Source organism: Xenopus laevis, chromosome 9_10S (genome assembly GCF_017654675.1).
Source record: "Xenopus laevis strain J_2021 chromosome 9_10S, Xenopus_laevis_v10.1, whole genome shotgun sequence".
NCBI lineage: Eukaryota > Metazoa > Chordata > Amphibia > Anura > Pipidae > Xenopus > Xenopus laevis.
In genome coordinates this window covers 5673832-5696659 of record NC_054388.1, presented here as the reverse complement: position 1 = coordinate 5696659, position 22828 = coordinate 5673832, and the positions used below count along the sequence as shown (strand labels likewise).

General features: G+C 44.3%; 1 protein-coding gene across 7 annotated transcripts in view; it reads right to left on the bottom strand.

Moving 5' to 3' along the window:
* Positions 1 to 22828, bottom strand: part of LOC108702556 (KAT8 regulatory NSL complex subunit 1) — a 30748-nt gene that overhangs the window by 4333 nt on the left and 3587 nt on the right. The window contains exons 1-9 of one of the 7 annotated variants that reach the window (XM_041579185.1): positions 20124 to 20474; positions 19088 to 19973; positions 14384 to 15350; positions 4628 to 4769; positions 4442 to 4540; positions 4053 to 4114; positions 3104 to 3269; positions 1362 to 1521; positions 127 to 279 (exon numbers count right to left, since the gene is read on the bottom strand). In XM_041579185.1, the coding sequence (XP_041435119.1) occupies positions 127 to 279; positions 1362 to 1521; positions 3104 to 3269; positions 4053 to 4114; positions 4442 to 4540; positions 4628 to 4769; positions 14384 to 15249 (1648 nt within the window). In that variant the 5' untranslated portion in view covers positions 15250 to 15350; positions 19088 to 19973; positions 20124 to 20474. Of the gene's footprint in view, positions 1 to 126; positions 280 to 1361; positions 1522 to 3103; positions 3270 to 4052; positions 4115 to 4441; positions 4541 to 4627; positions 4770 to 14383; positions 15351 to 15997; positions 16138 to 19087; positions 20475 to 21645; positions 22310 to 22828 lie in introns of those variants that run through there. The other 6 variants (XR_005964802.1, XM_018238089.2, XM_018238093.2 and 3 more) reach the window with 6 other exon arrangements.

Here is a 22828-nt window from a genome sequence, read left to right as displayed (position 1 = left end):
AGGTGCAGCTTTAAAAGTTTCTAGTGAACAGGTGACTGATCCCACTCAGTATTCTTTGCTGTGACGTTGGGTCGGGGAAAGTACTTGGGTTAATACAAAGTGGCGCTGCCCAATTCAGACACTTACTGTGCAGAGTCGCGTGTAATCGGTCCCTACGTGGGGGCTCAGGAGTAGATTGGAGCTGGCCGAGGGGCCGCACTTTTAGCTTCTTTATGGACTTGCTCCGGTCTTGTTTGTGAGAGCGCAGGAGAGAGAGGAGACGGAGGCTGCCCGGGATGTCTAACAGTGGAAAAAGAAGAATGGGAACGTTCAGTTTTAATTTGGATAAAAGTCTAAGGACTCCCCCAGGCAAAGCTCAATTGAATCGGCCTCCATCATTAAGACTTATTTATAAGCCACAGAGCAGCACATTCCCTTCTAGTAGAACACGGCCAGCCATGATCAGAGAGTCAATTATAAAAGGTCTGGCACAGTACAAATGTCTCCTAGTCTATACGGAGCGTGTGATTGGCCTCTTTCTAACAACTTCTGTCTATTCCAACGCTAAATAAATAGCAACATAACTAACCAGGGCAGCGCAAGAAGCCCACGTTGCTACAATTATACACTGTCAGCAAGAATGAGCCTTGAGGAGAACCCCATAAGGGTCAGGGCACACAGGCAGATTCAGAGAGATTAGTCGCCCGGCAACAAATCTCCCCTAAAATGTAAATCGCACTCGGAGCAATAAGTTTTCCTCACAAGGAAATTTCGGGCGACTTTGGAAAACGAATCACTCAAGAGTGTCATCCCGCTGGCAATTTACATTTTAGCTGGCGGGAAGGCAGTTCGGGGAGATTAGTCGCCCTGAAGAAGAGATTTGTTGCCGGGCGACTAATCTCCCCAGATCTGCCCTGACCCTTAAAGGAGAAGGAAAGGCTAAAACTAAGTGAGCTTTATCAGAAAGGTCTATATAAATACACCAGTAAACCCTCAAAGTAATGTTGCTGAGTCCTCTGTCAAAAGAAACAGCACATTTCTTTCCTTCTATTGTGTACTCATGGGCTTCTGTATCAGACTTCCTGTTTTCAGCATAAACTTCCAGGGCTAGGGCTTGAGCATGCTCAGTTTGTTCCTCCTCCCCTCCCTGCTGTAATCTGAGCCCAGAGCTATGAGAGACAAAGTCAGGAAGTGATGTCACACCAAGCTAATATGGCAGCTGCTATCATACACAAACAGAGAGAGTTTCTAGAGCTGTTTACTCAGATATGGTAAAGCAATAAAAGCAGAATATATACAGTGTTCTAGCTTGCACTATTGTGGCTAATCTATTGGAAATAAACTGCTTCTGTAGCTTTCCTTCTCCTTTAAGCCCAACTTACCATGTGGGCAGGATAAGACGGGGTGAAGCGATGGATCCAGCAGTGCCAGACGCTCAGTCAGGGGGTCGCTGTATTGGAATTCGGGGGAGGGGCCAGGTAGACTGACACACATTAGACAAGAGGCGGAAACATGGCACACGTGTGTGACACCCCTCTGAAACTGAAGCACATGAGTGAGAGAGAACAAGATGTTATATATCCAGCAATGATCTTGCCTTCTGCCTCTGATCATCAATAAATCTCCAATAAATCTATAACCCCGCACTTGATAGAGAGACATCACTGACTTGAGAGAGGAGACATCACTAACTATCAACCAAATATCAATGCTGATTTCCTGGGTGAAAACACCCAGCAGAAGGTGCAGGAGTTGTAGGTGGTGGGATGGGGGCGTAATAAAAAGACAACAGGCTCAGCAAACGGTATTTTCTGCCGGGCAGCCAAAGGTTAATACGGGTCACTTGAAGGGATATGTCTGAGGCCCAAAACGGATACGATGAATATCATGAGGCTGCTACTTGCTCTACATTTCCTCCTTTGCTCTGTACAGGGGAAGTGGTTTACTACATAAAGTGCAACCATTAAAAGGTCTGTAAACGCTGTTGTTAAAGGACCAGTAAAGAAAAAATTGTATAGAACGAAAAAAAAAAACCACAAAGGAAACTAAAATCTTTATTAAGAAACAACTTACCGAAACTCCACTTGCGCTCCTCTTCAGAAATGACCATCCATCGTGTGGACCATCCATCGATTTCTCCTGCCTGGCTATCTCCTATAAGGAAGGCAGGGAGGAGAAATCGAGTGCCGCACGATGGATCGAGGAGCGCAAGGGGAGTTTCAGTAAGTTATTTCTTAATAAAGATTTTAAAGTTTTATGTTTTATTTTCGTTGTATACAAACAATTAAAAAAAGAAATTTGATGTTACTGGTCCTTTAACTCCTTGGCAAACAGGTTACAGACCTCTGACTGCATTGGAAGCAGAATACACTCAGCGGCAGATTTATTAAGGGTTTAATTGAAAATTCTAAAAAAAATTTATGGTCAAAACTCTCAAATTCGATTTGGATTTTAATTTGAATTTCGAGATTTATTACACTCTGGGCCCTTTAAGAACTCAAATTTGACTATTCGGCACCTAAAACCTGGCGAGTTCATGTATAAGCCAATGGGAGAGGTCCAGGGACCAATTTGGACATGTTCGAGAAAAAAAACCTCAAATCAAGTTTGCTCGACAGATTCAAATTGAGTTTTTAAGTCAGTAAAATTTGTGAGAGTTTAAGATATTCGATTTTTTTTTTAGATTAAATAACGCCCCATTCGACTTGGTATGGGACCTGTTATCCACAATGCTCGGGAACTGGGGTTTTCCGGATAATAGATCCGTAATTTGGATCTTCATACCTTAAGTCTACTAGAAACATATAAACATTAAATAAAGCCAATAGGCTGGTTTTGCTTCCAATAAGGATTAATTATATCTTAGTTGGGATCAAGTACAAGTTACTGTTTTATTATTACACAGAAAAAGGAAATTATTTTTAAAAATGTGAATTATTTGATTATAATGGAGTCTATGGGAGACGACTTGTCTGTAATTTGGATCCATTCTGGATAATAGGTTTCCGGATAACGGATCCCATACCTGTACATTCAAATTTAATAGAGTTTAAAAAAAACTTGACCTTTAATAAATGTGCCTCCCCATGTGTAGAACTATAGCTCTACTACAGCCCCTCCTCACCTTCTTGTTAAGCGTCAGTAGTCTGTCAGGCCGCATGATCCTCCTCCGCTTGCAGGCAACTACAGGCCTTGTCCTGGCACACACACACGTGGCATCTGGGAGTGGCTTACTGACTGTCAGCTCTTGGGGCTCTGAGCCAGACCGAGGGGGCAATACAGGAGGAGGCCTTTGAGAAATAAAGAGGAATATACAGTGTGAAATGAAAGAATATCAATAGCACATTACGTGCCTGCAAAGCAAAACAGCGTTAAAGGATAAGTAAACCTTTAAAATAAGTGAATGTAAAATTGATGAGGGGGCTGTTGTAATTTACATTCATTATTTATTTTGTTTTTATTCCAAGATATTAAGGGATACATGTACTGTTAATAAGAATGAATTTTGTTACAACAGCGCCACCTGCTGGTCAGTTTCCCACCAGTCTGACCAGCAAGTAGTCAAGGAAGTTGTCAGGAGAAAGAAAGAGGCTGCTCTGATGTTCTTCTGCTTAGGAAAGATGTGAGAAAGGTTTTTCATTTCATTCCTAAGCAGAAGAACATCAGAGCAGCCTCAGTGCAACAAGGCTTTTATTATCTAGAGAACATAAAAAACTAGGGATGCACCGAATCCAGGATTAATCAGCCTATTTCAGATTCAGCCGAATCCTTCTGCCCGGCCGAACCGAATCCGCATATGCAAATTAAGGGCGGGGAGGGAAAACGTGTGACTTTTTTTTTACAAAACAAGGAAGTAAAAATGTTTTCCCCTTCCCACCCCTAATTTGCATATGCAAATTAGGATTTGGATTCGGTATTTGGCCGAATGTTTGGGAAGGATTAGGCCGAAAGCAAAAAAATTGGATTCGGTGCATCCCTATAAAAAAAAAATGGAGAAAAAGTAAAATCCATACAAAAAATATATTTTATATATAGTTAAAACAGCAGTGGTCCTGGATATTAACTATACTTACATGTTAACCACCCCGTTAATTGGTCTCTGCAATGATTTGGCTTCTGTGGTGCCGGAATCGGCCTATGAGGAAACACAAAAAGGTCAATGTCCTGGTTAACGAGGGAGAAGCAAAAACATTGAAATAAGTCGCAGCTCGCAGGATTGACGCGCTCCTCGTTATTCATGTGCTGCTGCTGCTGCTGAATGGCTGCACTTCCCACAGGACAACAGCAGGGGCTGCTAGAGCACAAGAAACAGAGGGATTTGGAGCCACACAAGAGACAATCACATGACGTTCATTTCGACATTAACCCCCGACTGACTGCGGTTAAGACATCCGCACGCTTATTCACAGGAGGGAAAGTTGCCCTTTTCTGCAGAAATAGAAACAGCAGCACCGTAGCTCACCCGCCTCTCTGCATCTGATGAAGGAGAAGACGAGGTTCTTGAGTCCAGGAGACTCTCCCCAGTTGTCTCAGGACTTGACTCCCCAAGGATCACTTGTCCCTAGAGATAAAAAAACAGACGTGTTTGAATAACTAAACACGGGACACGAACGAAGAATTCGCCCCAAATCTCTCCTGGGTCACTGACCTTCCCAGCCCGGAGCTGACGGTAGAAATCAGTTTGCTGGCGGATCCTGTATTCCAGGTCGGACACGTGAGCTTGCAGCCAGTTCCATCGACTCACCACATCCGCGCGCTCTTGGGCCCAGCTCCATTCACACCGGCGCTTCCTGCAGGGAATCAAATGATGCAGTTGCTATTTAAAGGGGTGGTTCGCCTTCAAAGGGATACTGTCATAGGGAAACATGTTTTTTTTCAAAAGACATCAGTTAATAGTGCTGCTCCAGCAGAATTCTGCACTGAAATCCATTTCTCAAAAGAGCAAACAGATTTTTTTTACATTCAATTTTGAAATCTGACATGGGGCTAGACATATTGTCAGTTTCCCAGCTGCCCCCAGTCACGTGACTTGTTCTCTGATAAAATTCAGTCACTCTTTACTGCAAGTTGGAGTGATATCACCCCCTCCCTTTCCCCCCCCCCAGCAGCCAAACAAAAGAACAATGGGAAGGTAACCAGATAGCAGCTCCCTAACACAAGATAACAGCTGCCTGGTAGATCTAAGAACAACACTCAATAGTAAAATCCAGGTCCCACTGAGACACATTCAGTTACATTGAGTAGGAGAAACAACAGCCTGCCAGAAAGCAGTTCCATCCTAAAGTGCTGGCTCTTTCTGAAATCACATGACCAGGCAAAATGACCTGAGATGCACCTACACACCAATATTACAACTAAATACACTTGCTGGTTCAGGAATGACATTTTATATTGTACAGTGAATTATTTGCAATGTAAACAGTGTCATTTAGAAACAAAAACGACATCAGAAAAATCATCGCAGAATCCCTTTACGTTAACTTTTAGTATGTTATAGTATGGCCATATTAGTATAATTTTTCAATTGGTCTTCATTATTTATTTTTTATAGTTTTTTTTTTTAATTTTACGTTATCTTCTAATTCTTTCCAGCTTTCATATGGGGGTCACTGACCCCATCTAAAAAACAAATGCTCTTTAAGGCTACAAATGTATTGTTATTGTTACTTTTTATTACTCATCTTTCTATTCAGGCCTCTCCTATTCATATTCCAGTCTCTTATTCAAATCAGTGCATGGTTGCTAGGGGAATTTGGACCCTAGCAACCAGAAATTGCAAACTGGAGAGCTGCTGAATAAAAAGCTAAATAACTCAAAAACCACAAATGATAAAAAATGAAAACCAATTGCAAATTGTCTCAGAATATTCCTCTCTACATCATACTAACAGTTAATTTAAAGGGGAACAACCCTTTAATGGACCAAGACTCCCTTTGCCCGTAGCCAGATGAAAGGGGCAAATATTGAGGGTATAAGTTTCACATTCCATCACTATTTACCAATATGTCCCTGCCGAACTGTGCAGGGGGCTGTATGGCATCTCCCTTGGTCACAGGCTATAAGAAGACCCGGCTGAACTATACAATTCCATAAAGAGACACTGACAGTTGGTCACACCCAGGCCAGTGGCAGTCAGTACAGATTCAGCTGCTCAAGCCAAAAAAAACATTCTTAATTGGGACTATGGGACCCGGTGACTTAACTGGCTCTTCCCTTTGGGTGTTTCCTTAGTCTGGTCAAAGCTTTAGGCAAAGACTCTGCTTCATTTAAAGGGCAAGATGTTCCATCATGCAATATGACAGAAGCAGTAGAATTGAGAAGAGAAGCATCGGAAGATGCTTCCTGCATCAGCAAATTAAGCTTCTGCCTTTCTAAAATCCCTCTTAAGGAATTGCAAGGGCAACTGCACCGTTGAACTAACTGTTAGTCTGATGCAGACAGTGACATTCCGAGACAATTTGCAATCGGTTTTCATTATTTATTACTTGAGTTATTTAGCTTTTTATTCAGCAGTTTGCAATGTCAGCCATCTGGTTGGTAGGGTCCATATTCCCCTAGCAACCATGCATGGATTTGAATCAGAGACTGGAACATGAATAGGAGAGGCCTGAGAAGAAAGAGGAGGAATAAACTGAGCAATAACAATACATTTGTAGCTTTACAGAGCATTTGTTTTTTAGATGGGGTCAATGACCTCCATTTGAAAGCTGGAAAGAGTCAGAAGAAAAAGGCAAATAATTTAAAAACTATAAAAAAAATAATAATGAACAACCCCTTTAATCAGGGCAACAACGCGTTAATCGGGGCAACGAATGGTTATTCGGGCAATGAAGAGTAAATGCAGCCCCAGTGAGTGAGCGAGTGAGTGGTACACGGGGAGACAGTCAAATACTGTCAAATAACATTTAAAAAAATGAAAAAGTCCCAACACTCAGGAGTCTGGAGGAGAAGTAGTGATTCGATTTATATTCCCCCCAGCGCTGAGCCCTCCCTCCTGTATTATCTGCCCAATGTGACCTCCCCCATGTTACACCAAAGTGGACTGAACCAACAGCTGGACCGGAGGGGGGGGGGAGACTGATCACATCACATAGTGACCCTGCAGAGACTGATCATACAAAGACCTCGACTAGGGGCAATTTTCTACACCGACAGATATCAGCCCCCCTGTATCTTCCCCTCATTCTCATTGTAGTTTAGGCAGGCGGATGAGAAATACAAGGAGATCTGTATAAACAGCACCTGCAATGTTCCCTGGGAAATAAACAAGTGACATCAATTGTAGCCCCCCCATGCAAATCCAGTATATGTGATGTCTTTCTGTATGTCTTTCTGTATGTCTTTCTGTATGTATGTATGTATGTATGTATGTATGTATGTATGTATGTATGTATGTATGTATGTATATATATATATATATATATATATGTATGTGTATATATATATATATATATATAAAAAAAGTGATGTCACTATATATATATATATATATATATATATATATATATAAATGTGATGTCACTATATATATATGTATATATGTATATATATATATATATATATATATATATACACACACATATATACACATATATACACACATATATATATACACATATACATACACACAAATGTGATGTCACTATATAAAAATGTGATGTCACACAGAGTAAACATCAGCGCAGGTTTTGTTGTGCTGCCAAATAGAGCCCATTAAATACAACGAAACATCGTTCCAATTCCCTTTCAGTGTGTCTAAATGCAGAATAAAGTCATTATGTAAATGGGACAGAACCAGCCCAGGTCTCCTTGAGCTCAGAACCCCAATAACATTATAGACCTTGTACCCAGAACCCCAATATATAGAATATATTCCCAATTAAAGGGTTAAACCTTGTCCCCGCTGGCTCTGGAGGTAAAAGAGTTAACTGCACCCCCCACACACCCAGGAATTCTTGGAATGTGAGAAGAAAAGAGACGATTGGTCAGCAGAGAGCCAGGTTACCATGGCAGCTAAAACCCTCCTTATAGGGTCACAGCCCATGGTCTTTTCCACTTCATTTATGCTCAGTGCACCAAAACTGCAGTGAATTTACACCCGAGTACAGAACATTATGGGAATGGGATCTTCTCTAGTCCTTCTCCGCCGCTCCAGTCCTCCTCTTGTAATGCTCCACCAATGCTGCTGACTCTCTCTCTGCAACTCGCACTCCCTGCATTCTGCTTCCCCAAACATTTTTGTGGTAATCTCAGAGAAGATCAATCACCGGTGCCTTGAACTCCAAAAATGGAAGTTGGGACCTTCATTCCGCCCAACCGCTCTCATATGCAACACCATCACCGTCCAATTAGAAAGTTTTATTATAGGGGGGTAATTGTAATAGCGCCAAAAGTGCCAGCGACTAGTAAAGAATGATCTGCCTACCTTTTGTTTTACCTTTACATGCAATAGAGTAGGGGCTGAGCAGAAACATGGCCGCCCCCACATGAGGAGGTTTTCCCTTTAATCTCCAAAGGATTCACTTGTAAAATGATATAGAAAAGGATAAAATGCCCCATATGGCGGATAGACATACATTTCCTGATGCACACAGGAAGAGGAAGTGCAGAGTGCTCCCATGCTGCACACAGGAAGAGGAAGTGCAGAGTGCTCCCATGCTGCACACAGGAAGAGGAAGTGCAGAGTGCTCCCATGCTGCACACAGGAAGAGGAAGTGCAGAGTGCTCCCATGCTGCACACAGGAAGAGGAAGTGTAGAGTGCTCCCATGCTTTACACAGGAAGAGGAAGTGCAGAGTGCTCCCATGCTTTACACAGGAAGAGGAAGTGCAGAGTGCTCCCATGCTGCACACAGGAAGAGGAAGTGCAGAGTGCTCCCATGCTGCACACAGGAAGAGGAAGTGCAGAGTGCTCCCATGCTGCACACAGGAAGAGGAAGTGCAGAGTGCTCCCATGCTGCACACAGGAAGAGGAAGTGCAGAGTGCTCCCATGCTGCACACAGGAAGAGGAAGTGTAGAGTGCTCCCATGCTGCACACAGGAAGAGGAAGTGTAGAGTGATAAAATGCCCCATATGGCGGATAGACATACATTTCCTGATGCACACAGGAAGAGGAAGTGCAGAGTGCTCCCATGCTGCACACAGGAAGAGGAAGTGCAGAGTGCTCCCATGCTGCACACAGGAAGAGGAAGTGCAGAGTGCTCCCATGCTGCACACAGGAAGAGGAAGTGTAGAGTGCTCCCATGCTGCACACAGGAAGAGGAAGTGTAGAGTGCTCCCATGCTGCACACGGGAAGAGGAAGTGTAGAGTGCTCCCATGCTGCACACGGGAAGAGGAAGTGCAGAGTGCTCCCATGCTGCACACGGGAAGAGGAAGTGTAGAGTGCTCCCATGCTGCACACAGGAAGAGGAAGTGTAGAGTACTCCCATGATGCAAGTGGCAACACAAGAAGCCCTGGCACATCAACAGACCAATGTGGTTCTTATGACATTTTATATTGTAGAGTGAATTATTTGCAGTGTAAACAGTGTCATTTAGAAATAAAAACGACATCATAAAAATAAAATATAAAAATAATGACAGAATCCCCTTGACTCCAGTATCCAGGTATACACTCTGTACTTATACACTAACAACACAACAGTATCATTGCTACTGATCAATATGAGCAGTTTAGAAAGCAACAGCCAATTAAAAAAATATATTTCACTTCAAATCCTTTTGCTAAGGTAGATCAGGGCATTGGCGCAGTGGTGTGTACATAACAGGAACATTTACTGACACCTGAGAGCCAACTGGCACTTCCCAGCAACACTTCACATGGGTGAGGCCTGGGCGCTGCCTTTACAAGTAAGGAAATCCCTGCCTCAGAGCACAGGTCCAAGTTTCTAAACCGGACCCACAACTCAAACTTTCATAAATAACCTGACTTATCCACAATCCAACCTGCTACCCGTAGTAGTCGCCGCAAACCAGAAGTGACATCACTGAAAGTGGGCAGGGAAAAAAGAAAGTATCAAAAAACAGACTATTTTTATAGAGACCAACAATGTTCATGGGTATAGTTACCCTTTAATTAATATTTATAGAAAACCAGACAGAGTGAACCTCTGGCCCTTGAACGTGTACAATCCAGAGAGAAGGACAATAGTTATATAAAATATGAGTGCAGTGCATAGAGTCTACACTAGCTCATCTGAGCAATCATGGCTGCTCCCTCTACTTCCTGGTTTACCTTTACACCTATTACCTCTACTTCCTGATTCACATTCACACCTATTACCTCTACTTCCTGTTTTACATTCACACCAATTACCTCAACTTCCTGATTCACATTCACTCCTATTACCTCTACTTCCTGGTTCACATTCACACCTATTACCTCTACTTCCTGGTTGACATTCCCACCTATTACCTCTACTTCCTGGTTCACATTCACTCCTAGTACCTCTACTTCCTGGTTCACATTCACGCCTAGTGCCTCTACTTCCTGGTTCACATTCACTCCTATTACCTCTACTTCCTGGTTGACATTCCCACCTATTACCTCTACTTCCTGGTTCACATTCACTCCTATTACCTCTACTTCCTGGTTGACATTCCCACCTATTACCTCTACTTCCTGGTTCACATTCACGCCTAGTGCCTCTACTTCCTGGTTCACATTCAATCCTATTACCTCTACTTCCTGGTTCACATACACACCTTTAAGTTAACTTTTAGTATGTTATAGATCGGCTACTTCGAAGTAACTTAACTTGGTCTTAATTTTTTTCTTTTTTTAAAAAAATTTTTGAATTATTTGCCTTCTCTTCTTATGGCTCTTTTCAGTTTTCAAATGGGGTCAATGACCCCATGAAGGGGAAGTAAAGTGTAAAATAGAATAAGGCTAGAAATGCTGTATTTTGTATACTAAACATGAACTTACTGCACCACAAGCCTAATCAAACAAATGATTTATGCTTTCAAAGTTGGCCACAGGGGGTCACCATCTTGTAACTTTGTTATACATCTTTGCAAGACCAAGACTGTGCACATGCTCAGTGTGGTCTGGGCTGCTTAGGGATCGTCATAAATGATCAAAACAGCACAAGTCAAATAATATCTGCCAGAAGCCGATACAGCAAGACTGATTAATAATCAGAATATACAGACTGCACTGGGTCCTGTGTTGTCATGTAATCTAATGTGGATTTTATAGTTTTTGTATTGTTTAATACAAACTTTCTCCAACTCTGCAGAACCAGTGGCTGCAGCAAAATAATCCTCCAAATAGAATCCCAGTTTATCTGTTTAAATCTGGCTCCATGATCTTTGTCCCTGCAGCTGGAGTTGGAAACAGTAAAGGGGATGTAAAGGCAAAAATAAAATCCGATACAAATTTCTACACAGTCGCCGACTGCTCTACAGGGAAACAAACAAAGCTGCTTGAGTTCTGCATGGCTGGGAAGTAAGGCGGGGGCTCCCCCTGCTGTACATAAGTATGATTGTTTCCCTGCAGAGCAGTTAGGGACCGTCTGACAATTCCTATCCACAGCAGTAAATGAAGGAGAATTTCACTGCATACAGTCAGGTTTCTTATAAAAACAGTACATATTTTTTAATTAAAGTATATTGGAGATAGGTTTCTTTTTCCTTAAAGAAAGTAAAAATGGGATTTTATTTTTTTGCCTTTACATGTCCTTTAAGTCTACTAGAAAATCATATAAACATTAAATAAACCCAATAGGCTGGTTTTGCTTCCAATAAGGATTAATTATATCTTAGTTGGGATCAAGTACAAGCGACTGTTTTATTATTACACAGAAAAAGGAAATCATTATTAAAATAATTAATACATTTGGATCATTTGGATAAAATGGAGTCTATGGGAGACGGCCATCCATTCTGTATAATGCGTTTCCGGATAACAGATCCCATGTATCCCTGAGGAAATAAAGAAATATGGCAATAGCCCAGGTTACATATTAAAGTTACAAGCTGCCTCTCCCAGGTAAAAGTTACGATCCTTGACCTTTAATCTGAAACAGTAATGAACATATACCCTACTGTATGGAAACACTGCAGCTGCTCTGTGTGTGAGTCTGTGTGTCAGTGTCAGTCTGTGTGTCAGTGTCAGTCTGTCTGTCTGTCTGTCTGTCTGTCTGTCTGTCTGTCTGTCTGTCTGTCTGTCTGTCTGTCTGTCTGTCTGTCTGTCTGTCTGTCTGTCTGTCTGTCTGTGTGTGTGTGTGTGTGTGTGTGTGTGTGTGTGTAGCTTCACTTTAGAACGCCCCTTTATCCCTTTTAAAAAAAAAAAAAAAAAGCCCCAAAACTGTGTATTTGGCAGTGTAAAACACTCAATGTAAAGATGTGTGGAGCTGACATTACTGTGCCCGAGCCCAAACTGCCACCGCAGATACAAAACTGAGAAATACCCACAAACGACGTTTAACTTGTGTCAGAACTGTGCAGCATTGTTACAGCTTTCTCTCTGGGTGGAGCCTGAATGACAGCAATCACTCAAGGTGGCCATACACGGGCCAATAAAAGCTGCCGACAGACCGAGTCAGCAGCTTATTGGCCTGTGTATGGGGGCTCCCGACGGGCTTCCCCGATCGAGATCTGATCTCGATCGGATGGGATTAAAAATCCCGTCCGCATCTGTTTGTTGATGCGGTCCCGCGATCCGACCTCCCGTTTGCGAACGCTAGGATCCGATCGTTGAGCCCTAGGGCCCACGATCGGATCAGCCCAATATTGCCCACCTCAAGGTGGGCATATCGGTGGGAGATCTGCTCGTTTGGCGACATCACCAAACGAGCGGATCTATCCATGTATGGCCACCTTCACTGTGAACAACTACATTTATCTGAAAGACTTGCTGGGCCCTCCCTGCTTTCCCCTACAGTGAGGAGTGTTCATCATTGTGCATGGGAGAGCTGTAGCTGCATGCACCAAACATGCTCCAAACATGCACCAAACATGCTCCAAACATAAGAACATGGAAAGGCAAGCGAAAATACACACTACTGGGACACAATCCCAGCAAGCTTATCTAGTATATCAACTGCCTCGCTATCAATAACAAATTGTATTCATCAACTGCTGTTTTATATCATATGCCTCTATTTATAGCTGAATTACAAACATAAAACCTTATGTACAAACAGAATGGGTTTCCAAAAAGGACACAAAACTGAGTCACAAAAGTGCTTAGTACAGGGAATACCTATACTGCCATAGTTTTATGGGATCTCTCTGTACAGACTATGAGCAAACTTAGGGACTGTTCCTGCTGAATTGTGCTTAGTACAGGGGAATACCTATGCTGCCATAGTTTTATGGGATCTCTCTGTACAGACTATGAGCAAACTTAGGGACTGTTCCTGCTGAATTGTGCTTAGTACAGGGAATACCTATGCTGCCATAGTTTTATGGGATCTCTCTGTACAGACTATGAGCAAACTTAGGGTCTGTTCCTGCTGAATTGTGCTTAGTACAGGGAATACCTATGCTGCCATAGTTTTATGGGATCTCTCTGTACAGACTATGAGCAAACTTAGGGGACTGTTCCTGCTCATGTGACACATACTCAATGTCATGGTGGCTTCTTAAATAGGTTTGTCACAATCTAGTGGCTGTGCCCTGAGAAGACAGGAGTATAAGTGTTTAATGGAAGGCTCAGTTACTAAAGAGTGCAAAACTTCAGCAGAATAATTGGACTGTTCACAATGTGGCCCTAAAACTCCTTGCCCCACACACAGGAGACACAAAGACTACAATAAGTGTCCGTTGCACCTGTGTAAATTAACACACCCTACAATTACAGGCAGATCTAGCAGTGTAACTGCACCCATAGGCACAACACACCCAGTACTTAGAGTCTGCACAAGGCAAGAGTTAAATACCGGGTGCTGCAAACACATCGCTGGTATAGAGGAGGGGAGTTTGTGTATTGTAGGACCTTCTACTGGGCTCAGCAGCCATATTAGCACCCAGCAATCACAAATAAACTCTAATAATCATCTGTACAACAGAACATGTGTGTCACTATTCTTTCCAACAACATCGGCCCGTCAGCTGACACACAAAAGGCAACAACACACACTACTTGCGCTGAGTCAGCAATGGGCCTCTCACAACAGACTCTTACACAATCAAATACCCTCTTGTTCTCTTCACTGCCCACTCTCAACCAAACAAAGCTGCTTCTGGAGCCTCGCTGTAAGGCTACTGTAAAATGATCCCCAAGGATCTAAAAAAAAAAAAAAAAAGTCCCATGGCCCCATGATCTCTGTGATTCGCCCCAAGTTAGTATAGACCTTTTATGATGAAGTATTGAAAGTTCAGAGAAACAATTAAAGGGAATATAATGTTGAATGATCAGTAACAAGCATAGAGAGGAAGGGCTGATCAATATACTCACAGTGGAACGTGGTTTCTCCGTGTATCGGGCCGATTCAGTTCCTCCTCCTCAATATCCGAATCTCCACCTGAACTGCTCTCAGTAGCATCAGAGTCAAATCCAAGCTCGCATGCCCTCAGCGCAGCTCCACCTGATAAACTCAGCTTCTCCAGCTGCGGGGCGGCTTCCTTGAAGAACGCGTGTGAGCCGGAACCCTCCTCCTCCACCCTGCGCTGGGCCTCAGCTTTCCGAGTGAACACGCTCGGCCGAAAACCAGGAGACTCCAGGGTCCGGTTTACAGAAGCTCCGACAAGGCCCCCGAGTTGCTGATGGAGGTGTCGCTCCACCTGTTTCACTTGTACCAGACGCAGGCGTTTCTGCAGGCGCCGGGCGCGCTCTTCCATTTCCCCATGACGGTGTAAAAGTGCTTTTAGTCGGGCCCCTGAAGTAGGTTCCGCAGGAGTTCCCTTCTCTTCTTGTGCTGCAGCAGGGGATTCTGGGGAGACGGCTGGAGTCTTGACCAAAGCTTCCAGGTTAGGGACATTCACGGGCGGCTTATTGAGTTTCTTTGCCAGCCCATTCAGAGGTCCCTCTTGTCCTCCTCTCCCAGAATTAGTGATGCCTCTTAGCTCCTCCAGCTTGATCTCCAACATTGAGGGCCGTCCCCGGCACAATGACTGAGACAAGATGGAGCAGGGGCCAAGGACTCCGGCCAGTTTCAGCTGCTGCTTGCTTATAGTTCCACAATAACTAGACACCAGCTCAGGAGCAGGAGGCAAACAGGCGCCGTTAACCTCACCAAGGGCCAGAGAGGATGATGGGGGCGCCAGCTTGAAGTGCAGCTTGTGGGCGTCGGGGTCAGTGAGAGCAGGAGCCATGGCAGCCATTCAGCACTGGGGAGAAGAAGAAGGGGGACGGGAGGGGAAGGGATCCCCAGTGGGGGAAGCCGGGGCAGGCCACGTTGTCTTTGTGCAGGTCCAAGGGAAATCTGCAGAAACAAAAAAAAAAGAGAATAGATTAAGGGGAAGATGAAAATGTTACCAAACACTGTTAACATTAAAGGAACAGTTCAGTGTGAAACTAAAAACTGGGTAAATAAATAGGCTGTGCAAAATAAAAAATGTATCTAATACAGTTAGTGAGGCAAAAATGTAATGTATAAAGGCTGGAGTGACTGGATGTGTAACATAATAGCCAGAACACTACTTCCTGCTTTTCAGCTCTCTAACTCTGAGTTAATCAGTGACTATAAGGGGGGCCACATGGGACATAACTGTTCAGTGAGTTTGATCCTCAACATTCAGCTCAGATTCAAAAGCAACAGATATGACCCATGTGGCCCCCCTCAAGTCTCTGATTGGTTATTGCCTGGTAGCCAGGGTAAACTAAGAGAGCTGAAAAGCAGGAAGTAGTGTTCTGGCTATTATGTTACACATCCACTCACTCCAGCCTTTATACATTACATTTTTGCCTCACTAACTATATTAGATACATTTTTTATTTTGCACAGGATATGTATTTACCCAGTTTTAATTTTTACACTGAACAATTCCTTTAAGCAAGAAAAAGTGGAGTGGAAAACTTGAGCTTATTAATGGGTGCGGCAAACCGAGAATAACATTCAGCAAAGCTCACCCCATGTCAAGCCCATGGTTTACTTCACTGCAGGGTTTTGAGCTCTTCACAGGATTTAGGGAAATTATTGGGAAAGGCTTTTGGTGGGGACCTCCTGGCTGAAGTATCTAGCAGTGCCACCAAAGGAAGGAAGGCAGGAGAGGGAAGAAAGAAAGGAGAGGGAAGAAAGGAAGAAATGGAAGGCGAGGGAAGAAAGGAAAGAAGGAAGGAGAGGGAGGAAAGAAGGAAGGAATGAAGAAAAGGAAGTAGTGAAAGAAGAAGAGGAAAGGAAGGAATTAAGGAAAGGAGGGAAGGAGTGCAAGGAGGAAAGGAAAGGATGAAAGGAAGGAAGGAAAGACACCGCCAACACCAGGGAAAGCATCTGTCAAGGCAAACAGGGAAAGTGAATAAAAAATCCAAATTAATGTAAACCATAAATCCCCCCCCCCCACCATTAAATATCCTTGGCCAAGGAAGAGCAGGGCTTTAAAGAAATCAATATAATTAAAAACTATAACCTTGTGTTTAAAAAACCAAACAAAAACACAAAATACTGGGTGCATTGTGCAATTCTAGCTTTGGTTCATAAGTATAAACCATACTCTGCTCATCAAACGTTCCCATAAAAGACAAATGCAGCAAGAAAAAATGAGGCGGCCAAATGCCAAATCTTAACCATAATTTACTTCAGGATTGAATACAAAATCTCGGATTAGTTAATGACTACAGATTTGGATTCAGTTTGAAGTATTTGGCAAAAAAAGACGGGCCAAATCTATCCCCATATCCAAGAATCCCCCCATACACATTTCATATATTACAGGGAGAACAACCAGAGCAACCACAGGGAGCACCTATTGGATGAACAACCGCAGGCGCTGCAGGCCCTATTTATGTACCAGTTACATGTGTATGTTTTATGTTTCATGTACACACAGTTCTTTTGTACAGCGCGGCTGAATATACTGCTGAATATACAGATGCTTTATACACACGTGTAGTCAATGCAGCAAGAGTCTGACAGGCACAGGGAGGCCAAAAAAACACAAAAGGGAGGCCAGAGAAGACACAAAAGGGAGGCTGAAAAAAACACATTAGTGAGGCCAAATAAAGACACATAAGTGAGACATGATGAGGGAAAAGCAGGGGGAGGACAGAATGAGAGAGACTGAGAGAGACAGAGCAGGATCAGATCGCAGGTACAAGATAGAATGACATCAGCAAAGACAAGATTAGGCAGAGCAAAAATAAAAGACTGACAGACATGGACAGAGTTTTAAAAAGAGGGGGGGGTCTAAGACATGAAGTCTATGGAGCAACAAAATGAAAATATTTACTCTTCCAAAAAAATAAATAAAGGTAAAGTAGGATGGGCTCCATTCATGTCTATCAACAATTACTGGTACCCCCAAACATTTATGTCTTTATCCTGGAGTCCAGAAAGAAAGAAAAGCAAGTCGGGCCAGTAAGAGATTGTCTGCCATTATCAGCAGAGAGCACATGTATGGGCACACGTATGGGCACACGTATGGGCACACGTATGGGCACAATATCAGCTGGGACTGTGTATTTATCAGCCAACATAAAGCTGATCTACAATCAATGGCAGATGAAGGAGAGAAGAGTCGGGGGGAGCAGCTGAGAAACTGGAGGAAGAGGATAAGGGAGCTGAAGAGAGGGGCGAGGAAGGCAGACAGATGGATATTCTTATATGAAGTCTGACTGGGGAAATAATAAATAAGGTGATTGGGGAGAAAAGGAAAAAAACATTGGGGGACAGGAGCTGTGCAATGGGGTGGGGGCAACACAAGGATGAGGGTGAAGTTAGTGGGGAAAAGGGGAAATTTGGAGGGAAGAAGGCGTGCTTGGGGTGGTTACCAAAACACACTGCTCTCAAGTCTGAAGAAAAGGGCTGATAACTGGGGACAGGGTTTGGGGGAAAGTGTTTAAAATGTGAGGTTATACAGGGCAAAGAAATGGAGGCAAAAGTGAAAGGAGAAATGGAGGCAAAAATGAAGGAGGATAAAATGCTGTGTGGGAGGCAATAATGGTGCAGGGAAGGGGCATTAATGAGGAGCTGCAATTAGGGGGTAAAAGAAAGTAAAGCTAAGGAGACAATAGAAAAAATAGAATATAAGTGAGAATAAAGGTTGTGGTTTGATGCAGGCAAGTGACAGGGCTTTAATGGGAGAAGCCACAGGAAAATGACAGAGGCCAATACAGAAAAAGAGAGGCTGAGACAGAAGGGCAGAGTGAGGACAGAGACAATGAGTTAATATTGGAGAGATAAATGCAGAGGACATGAGACTGAGAGGGAAGAAAGACTGCAGACATACTGAGGTAAATAGGACACGCACTAATGACAAAGAGCCTGAGTAGAGAGAAGGGGAAAGGCTGAGAAGGAAGAGATAGAATGACTGGAGAAGAACAGAAGCTGAAATGGATGAGCAAGACAGTGAGTACAGAAGAATAGAGGCTGAGGGAGAAAAGCTCAGAAAAACAGAGGGAAGGGGAGGCTGAGAGGGAAGGGGAGGCCAAGTGCAGAAGGAGGGAGGTTGAGAAGGAAAGAGGACAAGTAGAAAAGAATAAAGAGGGGATGAAGGGAAAGTACAAAGGTAGAAATGAAAGGAGAAGCTGAGGCAGGAGGAGGGAGGCTGAGAGAGGGAAGGGAAAGAGGAGAAGTAGAGAAGAGTCAGGAGAGAGAACACTGGGGAGGATAAAGTTCGCTGCTTAGAAACAAGTAATGACAAAGATCATGGGGGGGGAGATGCAGGATTTAACATGAAAGCTCATTGGCTGGACATGAGGCTGCTGGTAGCTAGCTGAGCATGCTGGGAGTGAGGCTGGTAGCTGAGCATGCTGGGAGTGAGGCTGGTAGCTAGCTGAGCATGCTGGGAGTGAGGCTGGTAGCTGAGCATGCTGGGAGTGAGGCTGGTAGCTGAGCATGCTGGGAGTGAGGCTGGTAGCTGAGCATGCTGGGAGTGAGGCTGAGCTAAAGATAAGGAAGTGCAGATAAAAACACTGGTCACGTGACTGTCCCTCTCTACAGACTGTGGGATTGTGTCGCAGGGGATGCCGGGAGGAGCAGCAGGAGGGACATGTTACACTCACACTTGTTAACACTTCTCCGCAGCTCCAGGCGGGGGCGCTACATCCTATTCTCTCCCCGCCTCCGGGGGAGTCGCAATAAAAGGAGGAAGGTGCGAGCGATCCGGGGAACAACAACAGGCTTCTCTCCGGGGGATAAACGTCACCCCCGCACGTGACCGGGGCAAATCCGCGGGGTCGGCGCTGCCTCTTCTCTAATTCCCGGGTAGGAAAGGGGCAAAATGGCGCCGTCACACGGACGGACGGAGAGGAAGACTGCGAGGGGAGGAGACTCACTTCTCCCAGGCGCCAACTGCTGGGGAACTCAGGGAAGTGCACTCAGCGCGGTCTGTAGCGGAAACCCACGTGTCCCGGGCATTATCCTATAGCGTCCCGCCTATACTGACGTCACTCACACCACTGAACCCTGTGATTAATATTATTACTAAGGAGCCCGAGTAGCCTGAGAAAATCCCAGAAGTTCCCTCAGCTCGAGCCGCTAAACGACAGCCGCGCACTTACTCCTCACAGGCAGCAGAGGGCGCGCCGGACACTCTAAGATTTACCCGCGCACAACAAACACAGGGGAGGGGCATGACGTCACAGGGGAGAAGAGAGAGGGGCGTTGTGGGAAATGTAGTTCGGGAGCAGAGAAGTGCACCAAACAAGCCATGCTGCCCCTGAACACACACAGCAAGGAGGCAACTGAACATCTGCAGTCAGGAGGTCGCCGACCCCCGGGGAAACAAGCAGCAGCACTGTGACATCATGACTTCACTAGCCTTATTGGCTGAGACCAAAATAATCTGCAATTGCCACAGACGCTCATTGTACCTTCATCAGCATCAGGCCACTGCCTCAGCCTAACCCACATGTTACTGGACTACAACTCCCAGCATTCCTGCCCAACCTATAACTGCAGGTTATTTGCATTACAGTCAGCTGCACTGAAGCAACACCACAGACCCCTGCAGCCAATAAACAAAGCATTCATCACATTAACTGCATTTTAGCCCACTGTGATGTTACTGGACTACAACTCCCAGCATCCCTGCCCAACCTATAACTGCAGGTTATTTGCATTACAGTCAGCTGCACTGAAGCAACACCACAGACCCCTGCAGCCAATAAACAAAGCATTCATCACATTAACTGCATTTTAGCCCACTGTGATGTTACTGGACTACAACTCCCAGCATCCCTGCCCAACCTATTACTGCAAGTTATTTGCATGTATGCAGACCCCTGCAACCAATAGATAACAAATTAATTGCATTACATGCATTTTAGCCCTAGAATCCCTCCAACCTATAACTGCAGGTTATTTGCATTACAGTCAGCTGCACAGTAGCAACACCCACAGACCCCTGCAGCCAGTAAATGAAGCATTCTTCATACTTATTGCATTTAACCCACTGTGATGTTGCTGGACTACAACTCCCAGCATCCCCCAACCTATAAGCATTACGGTCAGCTACACTGAAGCAACATCCAGAGACCCCTGCAGCCTGTATCATCCTAAACGCATTATAGTCCACTGTGATGTTGCTAGACTACAACTCCCAGAATGCTCCATGTTATCAAGTTTGTTGAGGGTTGCAGTTTAGCAACATCTGGGTCAGAGGTTATGAGGTCATCAGGACACGCTGCCTTGGTGTAATGGGGATTAAACGGGGGGCAGTGGCTGGAGGGGAAAAATCCTTTTAATAAGGGGAAGCACTTGTAATCCTCATTATAGCACCAACATATTCAGCAGCGCTGTACAACAGAAGAGTATATATTCTATACACAGACATTATATATAAGGGTATATATTATATATACAGACATACATAAGGGTATATATTATATATACAGACATTATATACATAAGGGTATATATTATATATACAGACATTATATACATAAGGGTATATATTATATACACAGACATTATGTATAAGGGTATATATTATATACAGAGACATTATATATAAGGATATATATTATATACAGACATTATGTATAAGGGTATATATTATATACAGAGACATTATATATAAGGGTATATATTATATACACAGACATTATATATAAGGGTATATATTATATATACAGACATTATGTATAAGGGTATATATTATACATATACAGACATGTAATAACATGTGGAAGGGAAGAGTCAGGCTTATTATTGCAGGGGTGCATGTAAGTATACCCAGTGCCAGTGCAGCAATAAACAAGGGCAGCCTCCAGGGCACAAGGGGTTAATCAGCCGAATCTGCTGCAAATGCACCAAGGTCTGTGCCAGGACTGATCCCCAGCCAGGAATTGTGCCCTCTTCTTGCAACACATTGAGAGAAGGAAAAGGACTACATTTCCCATACTGCAACGAGGCCAAAGTGGCATAAATAAAAGAAATGCTGCCAAACCCCCAGAATGAAGGCACAAGGGCTCCGTATAAACACTCAGCGATCCTGTGACTTGGGGGAGGCAGGAGGGGGAGCTGTAGGCTGCAGAGCTGACACTCTAGCGCAGGGAGGGAATTTCCAAAACAAAAGAGGACGGAGGCACCACCCCTTCCCCACAGCCCTGGTACTCACAGGCGGACAATGTGGGGCTCCTGGGGGCCAGGGAAGCTGCTGTTGCCCGAGGGAGAGAGTTGTAGTTCATCGCTGGTGCATTGTCTCTCCCTGCGCTGCACAAGACTCACACTGACTGTAAGACCGGGAGCTCCTGCAACTCTCTCACACTGGATCATATAACCTGCAGCCGCGGGAGGGCAGCTCGGATTTATACAGCTCTAACCCAAGCCCCGCGCTTTTCTCCTACCGACTCCAACACTCCCGGGTCTTCATAAGAACCGCGCCTGTACAGACTGACAGCAGGACCAGCAACTGGGACACACACAAACCAACCGCTGCCGCTGGACTGGCCGCACCGCTCCCCCTCTATCCAGTCCCTCAATGGTATCTCCCCCCTGCTGCTGCTGCTGCTGCTGGTTCCGATAAATGCGCTTGTCATTACACAGTGTGTCCACACGAGGGCGCCCCAGTCACCACAACGTGTCCTACGCCAGAGCCATTACGCAACAGGCGCTTTATTAGTGGCTGACAGTTGCACTTGGCATCACACACACAGGCAGGGTATTGAGAAACAAGAGATCAGAGCCCCTGACTCATTCTGTGTCATAAAATAACACTGCAAGCAACACACTGTGTACTATAGGAATACATCAACTACAACTCCCAGCATCCTCAGCCAGCACATTAGATTTGCTCTTTTACATCCTTGCCCCACAATACCTGTCCTTTCATACCTGCTCCAGGTACGATTCTGTTCCTTCCCTGTGATGGATTTGGCCGCTACCCTATTCCCGCATTCCCTGCACTGGAGCCCCAGCGTGGCACCTAATTGCTTTGGGTATGTTTTATACTTGCATCATTTACAGCAGAAAGTTATACGGAGTACGGGATGCACCAAATCCAGGATTCCGATTCGGCCGAATCCTTCTGCTCGGCCGAACCGAATCTGAATGTACATATGCAACTTAGGGGAGGGAAATCGCGTGACTTTTTGTCACGAAAACAAGGAAGTAATTTAAATTGCATATGCAATTTAGGAGTCGGATTCAGTATTCGGCCGAATCTATCGCAAAGGATTCAGGGGTTCAGCCGAATCCATAATAGTGTATTCAGTGCATAACCTCAAGGTTAATTCAATTATCTGTGCAAATTCACAGCAAATGGACTACATGTCCCAGCATTCCCTGAGAGCCTGAGGACT